This window comes from Naegleria lovaniensis (genome assembly GCF_003324165.1).
Source record: "Naegleria lovaniensis strain ATCC 30569 chromosome Unknown tig013, whole genome shotgun sequence".
In the NCBI taxonomy this organism is placed as follows: domain Eukaryota; phylum Heterolobosea; class Eutetramitea; order Acrasida; family Naegleriidae; genus Naegleria; species Naegleria lovaniensis.
In genome coordinates, this window is record NW_025407836.1 from 76,152 (window position 1) to 94,177 (window position 18,026).

General features: G+C 37.5%; 11 protein-coding genes across 11 annotated transcripts; 6 read left to right on the forward strand and 5 right to left on the reverse strand.

The window, feature by feature from the left end:
- Positions 1-37: 37 nt before the first annotated feature.
- Positions 38-1,480, forward strand: C9374_001851 (uncharacterized protein; the record flags this gene model as incomplete). The annotated part of the gene is made up of 1 exon (XM_044691204.1): positions 38-1,480. One exon carries the CDS (start codon positions 38-40, stop codon positions 1,478-1,480), a length of 1,443 nt encoding a protein of 480 aa, XP_044550808.1.
- Positions 1,481-1,995: 515 nt separating this feature from the next.
- C9374_001852 (uncharacterized protein) lies at positions 1,996-3,540 on the forward strand (the record flags this gene model as incomplete). Its single annotated transcript, XM_044691205.1, has 1 exon — positions 1,996-3,540. The coding sequence occupies one exon, from the start codon at positions 1,996-1,998 to the stop codon at positions 3,538-3,540; it is 1,545 nt and encodes a 514-aa protein (XP_044550809.1).
- A 1-nt stretch (position 3,541) lies between these two features.
- On the reverse strand, positions 3,542-5,004 carry C9374_001853 (uncharacterized protein; the record flags this gene model as incomplete). Its single annotated transcript, XM_044691206.1, has 2 exons — positions 3,542-3,551; positions 3,632-5,004. 2 exons carry the CDS (start codon positions 5,002-5,004, stop codon positions 3,542-3,544), a joined length of 1,383 nt encoding a protein of 460 aa, XP_044550810.1.
- A 480-nt stretch (positions 5,005-5,484) lies between these two features.
- C9374_001854 (uncharacterized protein) lies at positions 5,485-7,596 on the forward strand (the record flags this gene model as incomplete). The annotated part of the gene is made up of 1 exon (XM_044691207.1): positions 5,485-7,596. The coding sequence occupies one exon, from the start codon at positions 5,485-5,487 to the stop codon at positions 7,594-7,596; it is 2,112 nt and encodes a 703-aa protein (XP_044550811.1).
- Positions 7,597-7,653: 57 nt separating this feature from the next.
- Positions 7,654-8,526, reverse strand: C9374_001855 (uncharacterized protein; the record flags this gene model as incomplete). The annotated part of the gene is made up of 1 exon (XM_044691208.1): positions 7,654-8,526. One exon carries the CDS (start codon positions 8,524-8,526, stop codon positions 7,654-7,656), a length of 873 nt encoding a protein of 290 aa, XP_044550812.1.
- Positions 8,527-10,169: 1,643 nt separating this feature from the next.
- On the forward strand, positions 10,170-12,206 carry C9374_001856 (uncharacterized protein; the record flags this gene model as incomplete). The annotated part of the gene is made up of 1 exon (XM_044691209.1): positions 10,170-12,206. The coding sequence occupies one exon, from the start codon at positions 10,170-10,172 to the stop codon at positions 12,204-12,206; it is 2,037 nt and encodes a 678-aa protein (XP_044550813.1).
- A 171-nt stretch (positions 12,207-12,377) lies between these two features.
- Positions 12,378-13,071, forward strand: C9374_001857 (uncharacterized protein; the record flags this gene model as incomplete). Its single annotated transcript, XM_044691210.1, has 4 exons — positions 12,378-12,561; positions 12,667-12,846; positions 12,894-12,919; positions 12,991-13,071. 4 exons carry the CDS (start codon positions 12,378-12,380, stop codon positions 13,069-13,071), a joined length of 471 nt encoding a protein of 156 aa, XP_044550814.1.
- A 55-nt stretch (positions 13,072-13,126) lies between these two features.
- On the reverse strand, positions 13,127-14,292 carry C9374_001858 (uncharacterized protein; the record flags this gene model as incomplete). Its single annotated transcript, XM_044691211.1, has 4 exons — positions 13,127-13,211; positions 13,261-13,994; positions 14,108-14,162; positions 14,264-14,292. 4 exons carry the CDS (start codon positions 14,290-14,292, stop codon positions 13,127-13,129), a joined length of 903 nt encoding a protein of 300 aa, XP_044550815.1.
- Positions 14,293-14,632: 340 nt separating this feature from the next.
- C9374_001859 (uncharacterized protein) lies at positions 14,633-15,659 on the forward strand (the record flags this gene model as incomplete). Its single annotated transcript, XM_044691212.1, has 3 exons — positions 14,633-14,792; positions 14,950-15,229; positions 15,341-15,659. The coding sequence occupies 3 exons, from the start codon at positions 14,633-14,635 to the stop codon at positions 15,657-15,659; spliced, it is 759 nt and encodes a 252-aa protein (XP_044550816.1).
- Positions 15,660-15,917: 258 nt separating this feature from the next.
- Positions 15,918-16,623, reverse strand: C9374_001860 (uncharacterized protein; the record flags this gene model as incomplete). The annotated part of the gene is made up of 2 exons (XM_044691214.1): positions 15,918-16,285; positions 16,338-16,623. The coding sequence occupies 2 exons, from the start codon at positions 16,621-16,623 to the stop codon at positions 15,918-15,920; spliced, it is 654 nt and encodes a 217-aa protein (XP_044550817.1).
- Positions 16,624-16,763: 140 nt separating this feature from the next.
- Positions 16,764-17,990, reverse strand: C9374_001861 (uncharacterized protein; the record flags this gene model as incomplete). Its single annotated transcript, XM_044691215.1, has 4 exons — positions 16,764-17,276; positions 17,359-17,367; positions 17,434-17,510; positions 17,564-17,990. 4 exons carry the CDS (start codon positions 17,988-17,990, stop codon positions 16,764-16,766), a joined length of 1,026 nt encoding a protein of 341 aa, XP_044550818.1.
- Positions 17,991-18,026: the final 36 nt, after the last annotated feature.

Sequence of the window (18,026 nt, forward strand, 5' to 3'; positions counted from 1 at the left end):
GTCTTTTTTATTTCTTTAAATTTTAATTAAAAAAAAAATGTCATTACGATCGAGCGGTGGCGCGAATCAACATCATCATGACCAACAGCACCAAGACCACCACGTCACTGACTCGAAGCCATCAGTGCGTTTAGAACGCTTCTTCTCTTCGAACAATATTTCGATCGATCGACGTGAATCGAACCATGATGTTTCTTCTTGTCGTTGTAACAACACCAACAACAACAATCATTCGAACCATACTAGTGAGCCATTGTACCATCAATCTCAAGTACTTGGTCTTTCAACCGATCGACGACGACGACGACTACCACCACGAGGAGATTTCAGAAATTCCAATTCGGAACAACCCAATGCATTGAATTCTTTTCGCATCAACACAATGATGAAAATGAATGAAACAGATTCGACACGTCCATTCACCCTCTTTTCGAGAAGCCTATCATGGTCCATCAAACGAGCATTAACCTCTCCATCATTGTGTATTCCGCGTTTGCCACCAAAACAACAACAACCATGGATTTGGAGGATCTTGATGAATTTTTCATGTCAATTTCTCTTCTTGATTCTTGTATTGTTGATGATTTCTCAACATGATGGTCCCAGTACCGTTCTCGCTGCTTCATCAACTCCTACATACAGTATTTCTCGATTTCACAGTGAACTCAAATTGACCGATTCGAATCAATGCATGGTCGAAGTCAATGAAATTGTCACCTATTTATTTGCTACTCCTACACGAAAAATTTCTCGATACATTCCTACCAATTTACCGTATGGCTATGCGAGAATGATTGGAGAAATTCATGTCACTTCCATGTCTAATCAAGTTAAAATATCTGATATTTTGTATTTGAAATCAGGAGATGGTATGAAACAAATTTTCGTTTCGTTCGAAAATCCAACTTCGGAGACCACACAAGTGACTTTACAATACAAGTACATGATCAATGGACCTCTTTTTGTGAGTCACAACGTGTCAAGAGTTGCTTGGTCGATCGGATACGAAGAAGCACAAAGTATTAATAATATTGAAATTTCTGTGAAATTCCCTACGAACATGTTCTCCAAGATTGCTTCGACTCTCAAAGGATTTAAAGTGAAACAAGATGGACCTGAAACTACAGCCACCTTCCCAACAAGTTCGATTACAAGTCCTGCTGGATCCTATCGACCCATGTTCACTGCCAATAATTTATTATTTGACACTTGTCAAACGTATTGGTATACCAATCGACCATTTCTAACAATTTTTGGGTTTTATGGCATTACATTGGCCATTATGTTTGTGTGTTTGGCAGTGAAAATTATTCATGACAATATTGAAAGTTATAAATTAGAAAAGGCTATGGAACGAGAACGTCATTCGAGATATGCTCGTCACCAATTACATGAAGTGTCATATGATTCAAATTCAGACCATGAAGAGAATCATACGTTTTTGACTCGAGAAAAGAAACATGCATTTGATAATTTGTAAATATATTGCTGAAAATGAGATACGATTCATGAATGTGTTGGAGAGTTGGTACCAAAGAGGAGAATGTAATAACAATGCTTTTTGTGTGAAACAGCGAATTTGAAAGAATTATTAAAAATTATTATATAAATATTTATTCACTCCAATTTGTCAATTCATGACGACAAGGATTTTACATCAAAAAGTCCAAAAGCAAAAGGCAAGGGTGGATTTACGCCACCAATCGCTTCTGAATGATGAGCAGACCGCGGTGTTAGAATTACACTACTTGCCTCTATTATTTTTATTGACCAGCACTAGTTGTGAAGTAATACTCTTGTGGAATTGCATTCTGGTTGTGGTTTTTGAAAAGTCAGTGTTGAAGTGTCAATTCTGAAAATAGATCTTCAGCTACAGTGCCAAGAGACAGAAACAGTGTCAATATACAAGGAAGATCTGCCATCAAGGAGGACACAACTTCCCGCCTTTTTTCATCTCACCCGCTACATTTTTTATTAAAAAAAAAATAATGCAACATGAATTCATCGCTCATGTCCTCGGTTTCAAGGCTTCACCACTCTTCGGCAGCGTCGCCCTCCTCGTCCATGATCTCTGAATCGTCAACGATTCATGACGGAGATGAAAGTGGCATGTTTTTCAAAAAAAGAATGTCATCTTCGATCCTTAATTCATCTGTTTCGAGTCAGGCATCGACAGCATCTCGATGGGAGGAAATGAATTATCTAGCAAAGGAAATCCACGATAATGCCGTTCGAAAAGGTGGTTCATCCAAAGAACGAAGCAAACGAAATTATGAGGACAATTTGCGACCCAATAACAGCTGTAGTCGAGATTCCAGTACAGTTTTCCCTTCGTCAAGTCGAAACAAGGAACATGTGTTGTCGGATACTCTTGATTCAGCTTCAAGTATTTTGCAAAAGTATATTGACAAGTATAATTGTAGAGCAACAACGGGTCACATGGATTTGGATGACTCTCTTACGGACTTGTACAGCAGACTATCGGATGGATTTCCCAATACCACAAGTACACCTGTCTCCATTAAGAATACTCCAAACTATCTGTTAGATTCGTCAATTTCATCCGTAGCTCCACTCAAAACAGCGTCAGCAAATCCAATGGATGATCTGTTGTCCATTTGTTCGAGGTCAACCATTACAACAAATTCAGATGAGTTGTTCAGCAAGTTGGATCATTACTCGAAAAAGTACAATGAGAAAAAAAAGGAGTCTGTGTCATCCGTTGAGGTAAAATCTAAAAAGTCATTGCTGACAAGTGACTCAATCTTTGATAGTGATAAGGAAAATTTCATTTCCAATAAGAGTTCAAAAACTAAGAAAAAATCATCAACAACTCCAACCAAACGACCTCAATCCGTTAAAGTCAGTACCTTACGGGAATCGTCAAGCGAGACGAACAAAAAGAGATCCAAAACTCCAAGCAAGTCGTCCACCTCACAAACCTCACAACGGGTCACGTCAACTACCACTACCTCCTCCTCAACGAACAAATACACATCTGCCACAAGAAAACCTCCCGTTCCAAAATTTCCAAAATCTTCTACTCTATCAACAACAAACCATACCAAGAAATCAACCAAAAATTCACCTCCCTCAACAATCAAATCTTCAACGAGATGTGATGACATTTCAGATATTTCGAGCCTTAGTGAGGATGAGGAGAAAATGGAGTCCAAATCTTGTCAGACAAGCATGATACAAACTGGTGTTGACACTATTGAACGACCTTCTTCAGCGAATACCATGACCACGCTGGCAAGTATTTCCAGTAGCATTCATTCATCATCAAGTCCATTGATCGGTTCAACGAATGAAATTGCTTTTAAAATTGTGGGATCAACAGAAAATATTGAAAAGGTGGAAGTATACTTGAAAAATTCTCAAAAACAATCCTATTTATGCTCTTCCAATGCATCGGTAACGAGCGAAAAACTTGATCCAGCATCTGATAGCAGCTTTACCTTAAATGCATCGGAAGAAGATGTTTCGAACACTCTAAAACCTCTCAAGTCACTCTACAGTAAATATTTCACACAATAAATTATCTCAAACTAGTGACAGTGACAATTATATGCATGATAATATTAACCAATTAAAATCAATATAATAAAAAATAGTGTAAAACCCTTACCTCAATTTGATAATGACCAAGAAAGCCAAAAATACCACTACAACTGATAGGAAAATGATAATATACATGAAGCAACCACATTTTTGAGCCTTTTCTGCTGCAATCAAATTCTCATTGCCTTCAACAATGTGTTCACGCGTGATTTCAATGTTGTGGTCAATTCGATCGAGAAGAGACCCTTGTTCAATGATGAGTGCAGAGATTTGTTGAAACAACTCGTGAAGCTCGACAATGGATGCGAGTACTTCTCTGAGCTCTCGATCCCTCTGAATAATCTCTCGCTCACGTCTCACTAATTCTTCGACCTGTTCTTGTGTCACATTCGGCTCATAATATCGCTGCTCGATGGCTTCAATTCTTTCAAGCTCCTCTTTTGAAAATTCTTCCACTGTGGCTGTGGTATGGATTTTTTGTAATTCTTTTTTCTTGGATTTGAGTTGGGTCAATTTGTCTAAGAATGATCGTTGTTCTCGCTGCAGATCGGTTGATAACTCGCTAAGTGAAGTAAAGAGTGACTTTTTGGCATTTGTGATCACAAGTCTAAATTGTTTTCTCTTTTTCTTTTTTGCTAAAAGCTCATACTTGTCAAATTGATCAATTAGTTTCTTACAGTACGTCATGGATTGTTTCAAGTTATTTGTCAACACTTTGATTTCTTCCTCTTCGGAAGCAAAGTCCTTCTGTACCGTAAATTTAACATGCTGTTGGTGCAACTTTTTGAGATCAACAATGCCAGAAGCAATGCTTGCAAGTTTTTCTTTACAAGTTTCAAACAATTGAATCCATTCTGCATCTTCAGGATTTTGACTCTCTCCCAACTCAACATCTCTCTGGCTTTCGTGCTCGCTTTGCAATAACGATTCAGCCTGCAAGCTTGAGTCATCAGTGAAGAAGAAATTTTCATTTTCTTCCAGTCGTTGTCGTTCTTTTTGCTTGGTCCGTAATGTGGAATATAGATTTGTCAAATTACGTTTCACAAGCGAATCACTTTGAATTTGGACCATCTCTTTATCTTCCCACAGTGACACGTCACTCTCCGAGCTTGATTCGTATTGTACTTTGCTCTTTCCACCTCCTTTAGTTGAATATGTACTCGAAAATACACTCCGAGCAGATCTATACAATTCATCATCACTATCTGCTTCATCTGTAAATGCAGCAGAATTAAAGCTTGTATCTAAAATACTTTTTCTCAAATCAGCGATGGATTCCTTTCCAAACTGAATAGAAGAGTTCACTGCACTTTTAAACATATCAAATCCCGATGAGGATGTTGTTGATGATTTCATCATTGAATTTTTCTGTTTGTTATTCTTTTTTCGGGAAGGTTGCGTTTGGGGGCTTGATGAGCCTCGTGATTGCTTGCCGGACATTTTTTTTTGTTGTAAACTTGTTTCAAGATTTTTCTATTGTGTTTTGTAATCACTTCCATTTCAAGAAGGTGAGCAAGAATGGATGATTGAACAATGACAACATGGGCAATGCATCTCTTCAACATTCCCTTTCTCGAACACACTTCATCAATTGTTGAAAACCCATTCTCTTCAAAAATTTCACTCATTTCCTAGTAGTACTGGACTCTTGCCCCATGCAAGACATGTTTTGGTTAATTGTTTGATTATCTCTGATGTGTACAACGTCGATGAGATATGTTAATAAAGTCCACAATCTCTCTCCAAAACAGCTCTGCCAAAAGATCCAACAGGTTGAAAAACCTTCTGTCTTCATGATGACAACAAGATATCTCTCACATAGCAACAACAATAAAACAACATCTGTCATGAACAGGAGGTTATCTCAATTTCTCTTCATTCTCGCTCACTGCTATCAATAATCTTAAAAAACGTCCAAAGATGCCATCAAACACAACTCTGTCAACTGCTAACGACACTTCTTCTTCGGCCACTAGGAAACCGAACACGTCAAAATCACTGTCAAAATCAACTACCACAACAACAACGACTACAACTGTTACCCTCACTTTGGGAGATTTAGAACCATCAACTTCTTCGACCTGTGCCTCTTATTCATCATCCATGACTTCATCCAACCCCAATACTCAACTTGTTGCTCCACCTGCTTCAAATTCTCAAATTGCAAATCAAACGAAGCGAAGATTGTCGTCGTCCTCATCGAAAAGCAGTACGAACACCTTCTTCTCAAAGAAGAAGAACAGTAAAAAGAAATCTTTTGATATTCATCACTATATGGTCATCTATGAGGAATTGATGAATTGTCCTGAAGCGAGAGAGAATTTTCAAGAATTTCTTTCAGACGGTCATTCTGAAGATCCTATTCTGTTCTTAAAAGAAACATCCATCTATCGACAAGAATATGAGCTTGCTAGAGATTTCATCATGAAGGAATATAAGGCAACGACACGAGCTTGTAAGAGCTGTGGTCTTGACACGTGTGGTAATCAAGCAAGTCAAATGTCATGCAACAATTCTTCGACATTGAGTTCGTGCAGCTCGTCATCCTCAGTAGTTGGTTCTCCAACGTCCATTGGACCAATGACTGCTACTACCACAGTCGAACCTGAAAGTATCACCTTGATCGATCAGGAAGAGATGATTGAGGAATGTTTTTCCTATCTCTATATCTTGTATCAAATGTTGGGACATATCATGGACACGTACATTCGCCCTGAGAGTGTAAAAGGATTGAATTTGACCAAGACGCAAACTTCGATCTTGTACGAGCAATATGAAATCATTTCCAATATCATGAAAAAGGCAAACGTTTCCAATCTCAAACGAAGAAAATCCTCCAAGTCTCCTGTGAATGACATTATTGAGTTTGTGACAGTAGCTACCACTCGAAGCGAAAGTTTGAGCCGTAGACCATCCTTCGAAGGTGTGTGCCCTATCCAAGTTCTGAATTTGCTTGAACCCAATCTATTATTTAAAACTGTTGAATTTGCAATTAATCTCGATCTCAAGACGGATCAATTCACGAGATATAGTCGTTCACAAAAGATGGCCCTTTTCCTTCTAAAAAAGGGAGAGGATTTTACGAGATCTATTGCTTTAAACATTTCAGGTGGATTTGTTCTCGATATTCGATACAAGCTTAAAGATTTTTCATCGAAACTACTGACAGATCGTGACATTTTCTTTGCCTTTTCATTAATTGAGGACACGCCAGATTGGGAGCTACTGGCGTACACTGAAAAACCAAATCTATGTCAGTCATTCATTTCCAAAACGTCCTACATGATTGGAGATTCTGAAAACTCTAAAGCAATGAGGATTCTAAAAGTGATCCTGCATCTTGATTATCCAGTCGAAGACGTGTGGGCTGCCTATTGCAATATTGGTGTTCGTCCTAGGCTTGATAAGAACATTAAAAAGTTGGAATTCACAGGGTTTTTGTCACCCTCAAAAATTGGTGCAGAGAAAGCTACCAAATTAAGTTACGAATCATCAAGTCGAGAAGCTGAAGAGAAGATGTTTTCCCTCGATGATCCTCCCTTGGCATTACAGTTTTGTAATTGTCTGATCGATTTGAAGTTACCCTTTTTCAAAAATCGATTCTTCCAAGGTACTCAAACTTCCTTTTACGACCCTGGAATTGAAAGTTATGTAAATATTGGGCATACTGCTGACAATGGAGAGTTACCAAACACATGTGTCCTTAATAGATGTCTCTATGCATACATGTTCCAGAAAGTTGGAGAAAAATCGACTCGTTTCATTCACACCGTTTATACAGACTTGGAATTGAGATTCAATCCGATTGCCTTGACGAAGAAAGTGTTCAAACAGAGAACTGCATTCCTTCAAAATGGATACGAAGCATTGCTCAAAGAATTAACCCAGAATGGCACAAAGAGTGTCATTTCTTCGCATGGACTCAGTGACGAGCTCCAATACAACAGAGCTGTACAGGAGAATGCAGCCATGTATCCCAATCGTTCATGGTTCAAAGAATATGAAAGTAGAAAGCTCATTAATAAAAAATAAGCAAAACTCACTCTCTTAAGAATTATCTTGTTATATTGGTTTGTAGTATCGTTCACTTCAGTTTTTCTTGTACACTGGTTGTTTCTTTGTGTCATCCTTTGATGCAAAAATTTCTAGTGTGTCAATGTGTGAAGTTGTTGAGTTATCGTGTCTTATTACTGCCTTTTGGTTGAATCTGAAATTGGAGTTTGGTTTTGGAGCCTTATTATTCTTGATGGACTCTGACCACTTCTTGTTCTTTTTGAACTCTTTGATTGCTCGCAACTCGGTTTGTGCTTCTACTTTCAATAATTTTCGTTTCATCTTTTGTAACTCTTCCTCTTCTCCAACTTCACTCCATTCAAAATGAGAAAGAAACTTGACGCTGTACACTCTGCTGTCGCTCCTCGAAACGGTGCTTCCATTCAGTGTGAGAGCTACCCTTTTTGCAATATTCTTATCCTCAAATTCAACATAAAATCCAATTCTGACATGTCGTAAACCTCTCCTTTCATACTTTGACTCCACTCTAGACACCGTTCCAAATTCTGCGAGCATTTTGCGGAGAGCCTTTTCATCTTTCAATGTTGGAGGCACTGGGTTTTTCCCGAAATCAGTCGATATATAAATTACACCTTTAGTCTGTTCCGATTGTTTCAATTGTTCATAATCAATTGGTTTTGCTACTTTCACTTCTCCAATCTTGACTTCATCATCAAAATTGTCCATCACATTGAGAGATGGCAATTTCGTCTTCTTTGTCTTGCTTTCCAATGCCGAACTACTATCATCACCCTTTTTCCTCTTCTTTTTTCGGGAAGCCTCTTCTAATAATTTTTGAATACGTTCCTCCTCATCGGAAGTATGTTCCTCGTTCTCTCTTTCATCCTCACTGCTGCTAATATCTTCCACGATGGTAAATGTCGGTGTTTGAATAACGTTTTTGGGCATTTTTTTTGAAGTTTTTTGTTGAACTAAAAGCAACGCTATTTCGAAATCGAAAGTCAAAAAGTAACATTCAAGAGTTAATTTATAATAAACACAATTAAGTATGTTGATCTCATTGTTGGAGGAGAGAATGATTTTCTTTTTTGAGTTTTTCACTCTCTCTTCGAATTTTTCTTAGCAACATACATGCTGGAAGCGAAACAATTAAAATCCACAACATCCAAATCATTGTAACAACGACTAAGGCAGCAAACAACCCCATAACTCCCAATTTCCACTGTGTATATTCATTGGTCACTGTAAACTCTGTGGGTTTCTCTGGATTATACCAACAAGTGACATTTCGTCCAATTTGCCAAATCTTAAAATAAGAATCAACGCAACCAAAGTTTGTCGAACAATCTTGTTCCATACTTGAGGTTAGTGTGATATTTTCTGTCGTATTGTATTTCATGACCACCATGGGATTCCAACATTGACGACAAGTGACAGTACACAAGTCATCATTCACATCCTGACAACATCCACAATTACAGGTGTAAGAAGTACATCCATTATTATCACAACTTGAACACGTATCACAACAGGTTGCACAGCAAGCATGTCCATTACAACATTGCTCAGTTTGATTAATTGGTAAAGTATTTAGAACATCTTGACAATTTCTCATATTCTTCGAACATTCATTACAACCAGGACATTCACGATCACAACAACGATAGGGACGAATGTCTCTTGCAATCACTGTGCATGTTGAAGCGTGCCAATTAAGCTTCATTTGTACTTCTCGAAAATTCAATCCAAAAAACAATCCGAACCAAACTGCCAAAAACGAAATGCATAAAATCAATGCGAACGGAGAGCTTATGAAACAACAACGATGTAAATTCACACATCTTGCATACCATGCGGAATGGGGAGCTCGAATTTTGGCATCTCGTTGTTTTAAATGTTTCACACGTTCTTTTTTGATGTTGGACGAGATGGACGGAATGGATGGTAAGCATTGTATGTGTTTAAACTTGGATCGCCATAAGGTATCATGATTCGAAGATGAATACCATGATTGACACACCAAAGATGAATTCAACAAGGAACGAGTGTCAATATATTCAAAAATATGAATCAACAAGTCGCTGGGAAGCAACGATGACGATGATTGCGAAGAGCTTGATTTCTTCATGGGAAAAGTAATCAAGTGTGCATTGACACAAGAGAGTGGTTGTTCGGACCGCTTGTTCGGAAAGGTATTACTTTTGTTTTTGTATGAAAAGTCTTTTGATGAAACTCGTTTGAGTTATCTTAAAGTTGAGGTTGGTACCTATAGTTGTTCAATATTTTTGGATTTCAACTCGTTTCTGTTTTGAAGGTGATTCATGATCATTAGGACCCCTTACCTGAACTTGACACTCTTAACCTTTCGTTCGATTGATGAATAATGGAATCAATCAATTTAAAGCGATATTTTGAAAAACCACCCAGTTTTTCCTGTAATTACCTTACAACAAGCATGCACGAGAGGGTCCATCCACCTCAATATGAGACCATTGGGAATCTCTCAATTCTTCTTTCAAACCTTTTTCAACACTAAGACTAAGTCTTGTAGTGGAAGCATGATAAAAAATCAAAAAAAATTTGAAAAAAAAATGCACCCAACAACACACAACATTTGGGGGAAACTTTTCATCACGGCTTCTGTGGTCTTGGTGATGAGCCTCGTTCTATTTCATCATCGAGTGAATGGTATTCAGACCTGCTCCAATTTAAATGCTGTAGCTGAATCGGTAAATTCAAAAGACTATATTCAATATATTGTTGATCAGCATCCTATTGATGAATATTATACAGCCTATGTGAGCCGAAATGAAGATGTGGACTACAATACGATGAATGTTTCTAGAGCCTCCAGCTGGGTAATGAGCACCTTGTTGCAATCCGATAGTGATACATATATTATTGCCAATGACACTTTGTTGCCATATTCCAATGTCACTTTTGTGGGACTTTCGAATGTCATCACTACGAACTATTTGGTTCAAGTGAATAGCGACTACACATATCACAGTGATATTGAAACAATGGGAGTCTCATCATCACCAATTGTCCAAGTTGATACTTCCAATATTCTTTCCGACAATCAATTGGAAACTGTTGCTGCTTCAAAATCATTGAAAACCTCTGATTTTCCAATTGTGAAGGATAATGATGTTAAAGTTGTTACCATCAATCATACTGCCTTTGTTTCCATTGTTCCATTCCTCTCACAACAATCAGTTAATTTTGCAATTTTGGATATCAACTCTACCACTCTTCCAGTTCCTTCCTTCAATCAAACTTTGGGTGCTTTTTCATTTGCTTTCCCATCCGATTTGATTGTCAATGAACCAATTTATGATGTGAACGGAACTGTTATTGGCCAACAAAACCATGCATCTCCCTCTGCTGTGAGTATTGAATCACTTCCTTCTGTTCAAGATTCCACCAACTTGCAAAAACTTATTTCTGTGAGAATGTTGAGCCTTCAAGTTGCTGAACCAGAGAAATTCGGTAGCAAGGTCAATATTGAGGCTGTTGTAACATTGGTAACACAAGGAAGTTTGAAATTCATCAGATATAACATTCAGACCGATTCAGACAACACTCAACTTTCAGTTGTGACTGCTAAACCTATTGCTGCTCGCGTTATCATGCCTAAAGTTGATGCCAATAATTTGCCATTGGGTGCCAAGATTTTGTTCAAGAAAGATGTGCTGTATACTCTCATGACCATTTCTCGTAACCAACAAAAGGCCTTTGAAAATTTGCATGGAATCCCACTCGATTTCGACCCATCACAAGATGTTGCTCCATTCCTTTTGGTTATTAACATTAACACTGGAGCAGTTGCAACTGTGACAAATCTCGGAAAGAAATTGCTCAAGACCTCTCGCAATTATGCCACTGATTTTACTTTCAGTGGAGAAGATGACATTATGGTTGTTGGTAATAGTGAGGACATTACCTATGAGTCAGGTGTTGAGGAATATAAGAATGTGCAATCATTCTATGTTTATTATTCACACAATTCCGTAGTTGCTTCTGGATACTTTGGAAATTCTCTTTTCATTAAGCGTGATACTACATTCATCAACCCATCAAGCGATGCCAACTTGAGATTTATTGCTCTTGCTACTTCATTCTCCATTGACCAAGTGAAAGGAAAATTTGTTGTGGGTGGTTATGTGACAGATTTTGCTCAACCATGGATTTCTAACGGAAGATTGTCACTCATTCAATTCAATACCACCTCTATGGATATTGAGATTTTATATAACATGCAAGTTGCCTATGACGGATCCAATCAAGTGAGAATTGTTCGCAATGCCATCAAGAAAAATCCAAATATTAAGGGTGGAAATCCAGCAGTTTTCAATGCTGCTCTTTCCATGCACGGTCCAACCACAGCTCCTCCAGCTAACCCACTCGATGACAAGTTCAGAAATGTTGCCTCAGGATTCTGGCAAATGGATTGTGAACCAATCAATTATGAACTTGCCACTGGTCTTACCTATGCATTCTATGTTGTCTTCTCGGTTGTTACTTTTATCATGATTGTCATTGTTATTTCCTTCTCAGCCTATGGATTCTATTTGTGTATCAAAGATTGCAGAAAAGGAGACGAATATTCAAAACTCATTGAATAAGAGTTGTTGGAAAGATTTTTCCAGTATTCTTTCCAAACACACGAAAAAGTATTCAATAAAACAACGCGTAATTTATCAAATAAATAGTGAGCGTTTCAATACTCGAGTTGAATTTTCATGGTTTTGTCATCATCCGTGGGAACGCGAATAGAAGCGAAGCAAATGAAAAAAATGTCTGCCGCCAACTCGACTACAACAACGAGTAGTAGTGAACAACCACAACAGACCAAGGTTCCGATCCGATGGGATTCAGCTTCTACAGTACGAGATGCTTTGACTAGTAAATCGGATATGAAAATGGTAGTGTGTTGTTTTGCGGAACCATTTTCTCCAATATCTACCACTTTGGCGAGGTGTATGTTTCAAAACATTATTTACTTGGGATGATAACATTTGGAGTATTAATTAATTACTATTTTTGCATGAATCGAACATTAAATGATCAAATTCTCATTGACAGGGTTTGAGGAAATTAGAATGGGAGATTCCGTAACGTATGCTCAAATATTCATTCTGGATCCGTTTGAAAATAGTCAATTTGCATCGGAGTGTGGCATCAAGACATCTCCTGCTGTGGTTCTGTTTTGGGATGGTAAGCCAGTTTCAATACAGAGAAATGGTTGGGATGAAGATACCAAGAGTAAGTACCGATGATTCTTTGAATTATTTGATGTATTTTGTCAAAAGTCGTTGGAGTTTCGACAAAAGAGAATGTAGGTGTCAAATTTTAATAGGATGCTTTCGCATTTCGAATATTCTACAATGTTGCCGTGCAAAATCAAAGTATATTAATGTTATTCGATTATTAAGAGAAGTAGGAGAGGAGGAGAAATATCCAATGCTCCTCAAGGTAGAAAATTTGTAACATATTGTAAAGTGCAACAAATGTAGCTACTAGCACGTGTCACACCTGACACGAATTACAAGTCATTCTTCATAGTTTCGCACATCTTTAAAAACAGATCTCCTTCTTCGTTTTCTTTTCTTGTCAATACATAGAATTTGCTAATAAAAGAATATTAGTCACTGTACAAATATTTCGATCATTACTTACTAAGTCTCTTCTCGTTGTCCAGTACCAAAATTGCCCATATATCTACTATGGACTCTAAATGACCTCAGAACATAGTTGTAACGTTCAGGATTTGTGATTTGATCGACAAAATATGAAACACCATCTCTGTCATCACTCAAAATTTCCAAAAATACGCCCTTCTCGTCGAGAAACGTGTCAATAACTTTCATTAAAGCCTCAACGGTCTGCTCGTCACCTGTGTAGGTCAATTCGCTCCCTATTATAATTTCACATTTTTCAGGTACCTCCATACATGGTGTCTCACCATTAGCAATTTGGTGTAATGCTTTTGGAATTTCATCATAAATCTTGTACCAATCCAATTCCATAACCTTTCCGCTTTGTTGCATTTGTTGCTTGTACTTTTTAATTTTCTCCGATTTACATTTTGTGTTTTCATCAGTATCGTCAAAATATGAGTTTGTCTTTAAATTATATTCCATATTGTCTATTAAATGAGGTAGATCAGTAATGTAACATTTGGAGGCAAAACGTGAGGCACATATTCCACACAAAGCAACACCTGCACCTAGCTCCATAACGTTTCTATTAGCAAAAACCTGGTCTCCAAATTCATAAATATATCTTGTCAAAATAATGGCAGCATCCCAGAGAGCACATCCAATGCCAGCATCAATGATTGACATTTCTCGTATATAAAATTCGTCTTCATATTCTTTGGTTTTTTTAGAGTATTGACCGAACCCGATGGTCTGTAAATGTTATTTTCCAAAATGTTATAAATTGAGAATAATATAAGATGAATATGAGAATGAATTATTGAAAATGGTTAGAAATGTTCATAGTGCCGATAATAATATCATACCTTTCGCCTATTTTTGCCAATTCCTAAAGCTGCTTCCGCCCAATTAATTCCTGGGCTGTTTTAATAAATTTCATCATTTCCGTAATATTCAATAAATATAATAATTGTAATTTCAAATATTCCAGTTCACAAAATTCCATTTATCATGATACCTACTCTCCAATTTTTTGTCGATTATTCTTCATCTTGCTCTGTGATGATTAGGCTAACCAGAGAGTCCTACTTCATGAAAGAAGAATTCAAAACCAACGAACACATTGAAACACAAATTCATCATCGGGAACAAGTAAGACCATCACCATGAACATGATCAATACCACAACATTTGTCCATCATGTAATAAACCCAATATATTCAACATTTAACGCCTTGGCCACTCTTGAGCTTACCTTCAACAAAGTTTTAGAGAAAGAATTTTTTTATGGACATTCAAAAAAAAATATTCTTCATCGACCTTGTTGAATATTTTCATCATCATTATTGTTTTTAAAAAAGAGAAAATACTCTATCAAAACTTTCATTAGAATGAGAGGTCCTGGAGGAAGAGGAGGTGGTAGCTTTGGTGGTAGAGGCGGTGGTGGTCGCGGAGGAGGAAGAGGAGGAGGCCGAGGTGGTCGTGGTGGTTTTGGTGGAAGAGGAGGCTCTGGAGGTAAAGGAGAAGAATATCCACCAGAAGAGGTTAAATGTAAGAATCTTGTGATGAATTATTGTCGTGTGTTTATATGAGGCTATTTATTTCATGTTTTGGAATATGATGATTATCTTTTTGATATATTTCATGAATGATGATGATGATATACGGGATATGTGGATGAAATGAACTTACCTCATGATGATATTAGTGGCTGGAACTTTTGAAAAGCCTGCTGGTACTGACTTTTTGTTCAAATCAGAACTTGATTCTGAAAAGCTCGTTCCATTGTGCAATTCCAACGTATATACAAAAGACAAGACCCTTGTCGGTAAATTGAAGGAAGTATTGGGTCCTGTCAACAAGGTTTACTTCTCAGTGGAAAAGGATGCTAACTATAGAGGTACCATTGGACATGAAACTGTGGTTTATTTGAACACTAAGCGTATTTTGCCATTGGAACGATTCCTTCCACCAGAAGCAAAGAATCCGTAAGTATTTTCATGGACAAGCATGTTCTTATGCGTGTGTGTGTTGTGTGTAACAAACATTGGTGAACCTCAAAACCACATGAAAACCCTTATTGAAAAACCTTATGATAGACTCATGCCAAAAGAAAAGAAGGCAGCTGGTGCTGGTGGTCGTGGTGGAGCCCGAGGTGGTGGCCGTGGTAGAGGTGGTCCTCGAGGAGGAGGTAGAGGAGGCGGCCGAGGTGGTGGCCGTGGTGGATTTGGAGGCGATCGTGGTGATCGTGGTGGCGAAGGTAGAGGTGGATTTGGTGGAGGCGATCGTGGAGGAAGAGGTGGATTTGGTGGAAAGTTTGGAGGTGGTGATCGTGGTGGTAGAGGTGGATTTGGAGGTGGTGACCGTGGTGGTGGTAAATTCGGATCTGGTGGTGGCAAGTTTAGTAAGAAGTTCTAAATTCAAGTAGTACTACCACTCGTTGAGCTTTTTCAACCTACACCTTACAGGTAACGTATTAACGATATTTGAAATATTTTGCAATTTTGTAAACCCTCAAACAAGCAGCGACGCGATCATTTCCATGCCCTACTCACACAAGCTCAAAAACCTCAATCTTATAATTATTAAACCCAGAAAACTAAAATTCATTATCAACATGACTTATTTGTTTAATTAAGGCCTGGTAACCATTTACAATTAGAAAAATTTGAATTGTTAAATAGAATTCACACATTTTATGGTATTCTTATCAAATGCCAAGCACGTAGAGAAGTGTCTATTCTCAGCTTGTGCATTTTCACCTTGAATGGATGCCATGCACTTCTTAATACTGTTGGCACACATCATCGAGTTGATACAAAGTTGATACTTTAAGAGTTGTTTTTCCATTTCAAAATCTTCCTTAGTGGGAACAAAGAGTTCTGTGGATCGAGGATTCATTGGTTTTGGCATGTAAGAATGCGTATTGGGAAGATATGCTCGGCAAGCTTCAGAGTTTGCAATTAATTCCTCCTTCTTTTGAATGCTCTGATAAGCAACATCACTATTTTTTGCACGTGCATCCATTTCTGATATCCAGTCTGCTGGAAATGTGCTTGCAAAAGCTCCATACAATTCGTTGATTCGCCAACACACTGTGAACAATGGCATAATCCGGATATTTTGAACATTGCCAATCGTAACTCTTTTGTTTGCTCGTTCTGTACAATTCCAATTTCCGAAACATGGTATCCAAACAAGAATAATAAAAAGCCTGCAAACTTGTTTTATCTCTTTCCGACGCACTATACAAGGTTCGATTGATGAATGCACATGTGGAACGATTCAATGTTTCAATATCAAGAAAATTTTCGAGTAATTCCGAGGATGCTGTTGTTGGATGCGATGATGATGAGGATGACCATGTTCCGAATAATCCCATTTTTCTTTTTATTTTTGAATTCGAAAATGAAATCATGTTTCTTCCGGTTGGGAGAATCATGACCAGTCGGGCGGGCGAATTCAAATCGCCACATGTGTCAACTGTTTTGTAATTCAATACATAATCTTGTGTGTGCTAAATTAATTTTGAATCTTGTAATCAAAGACAATGACTTTTCGCATCACGTCATGACTATCAATCGAACATGCACTAATAAATGTCGTATTTCCAATTTCTTTACCAATATTGAACTCATGTGAATATTTCGCTCCATACACATCATGATTATGTCCAAAGAGATGCACACAAGGTTTGACAATTTTTACAGCTTCAGCCAAAGAATCACTTCCTCGTCTGAAAAATCGACGTGAAATTTCATCTTTGAAATTTGGAGGTTGATGTGTAATGAGAATGTCCAAAGGATTGGTTGTAGAGGAACTGTTCGAAATTTCCAAAGAATGTTCAGTCCATGGTTTGGTAAGACATGACCAATCAGTTTGTGCCTCTCGATCACGACCAGTCATTAACCAACTCGTCCAGTAAGGTTTAAATCGTGAGCCAAATAATTTAATTTTTCCATCCTCCAGTTCAAGAAAATCATTCTTTAAATAATGAGTCACATTGGTGAGAAGGAGGCCTGCAAAGTCGGCGTACTGTCATCAATAATATTATTCATGGATTGAATGTGGTCATGACAACAAAATTTGAGTATTCTCGTCATCATCATGTACTTACAAATTCATGCTAAAGTTTTCAATAAAAGAGTAACAAGAGTTAGTAATAAGTATTGCAAATATTATAGTCACTTACATTTCCAGGAATGACAATGATCGCTTTGTAGCGATGCTTAATCTTTCCAAGAAAATTATTAAATTTTATAATTTCATCTTTAACAATGAATTACAAATTCTTCATTGGAGAATTTCCTTGAAACACTTACTCGGTAAACAAAAATTTGAAAAGTCTCCACAATGTATCAAATAATCTCCTTTCGGTAACTTTATCAATTGATCTTCACTTTTGGTATTTTCGTTTGCCTTTTTTTCAAAACTATCTCTTCGTTTTAAACCATTTTCCAAACGTTCATTATTCATTTCACCATCTTCCTCATCATACCAATAATTATAACGATCATGAAATAGATGAGTATCGCTCAACACAACAAATCTTACAAATCTAGCTGGATCATCATTGTGTTGTTTTTCCATTCCATAGATCGGAATGTAATTGTACAAGTTATTCTCCGACTGAATAATTTTAATATCATTCTCGGAGGTGGGTTGAGTGATTATGAATTCACCAGAGCTCTCAAAATTCGTTTGAATGAAATTATTGAGATGGTTCGTTTGGGAATGATCTTTTGACATTTTTTTGTGACGTCACAAAAGGAACTCGGTACTTGG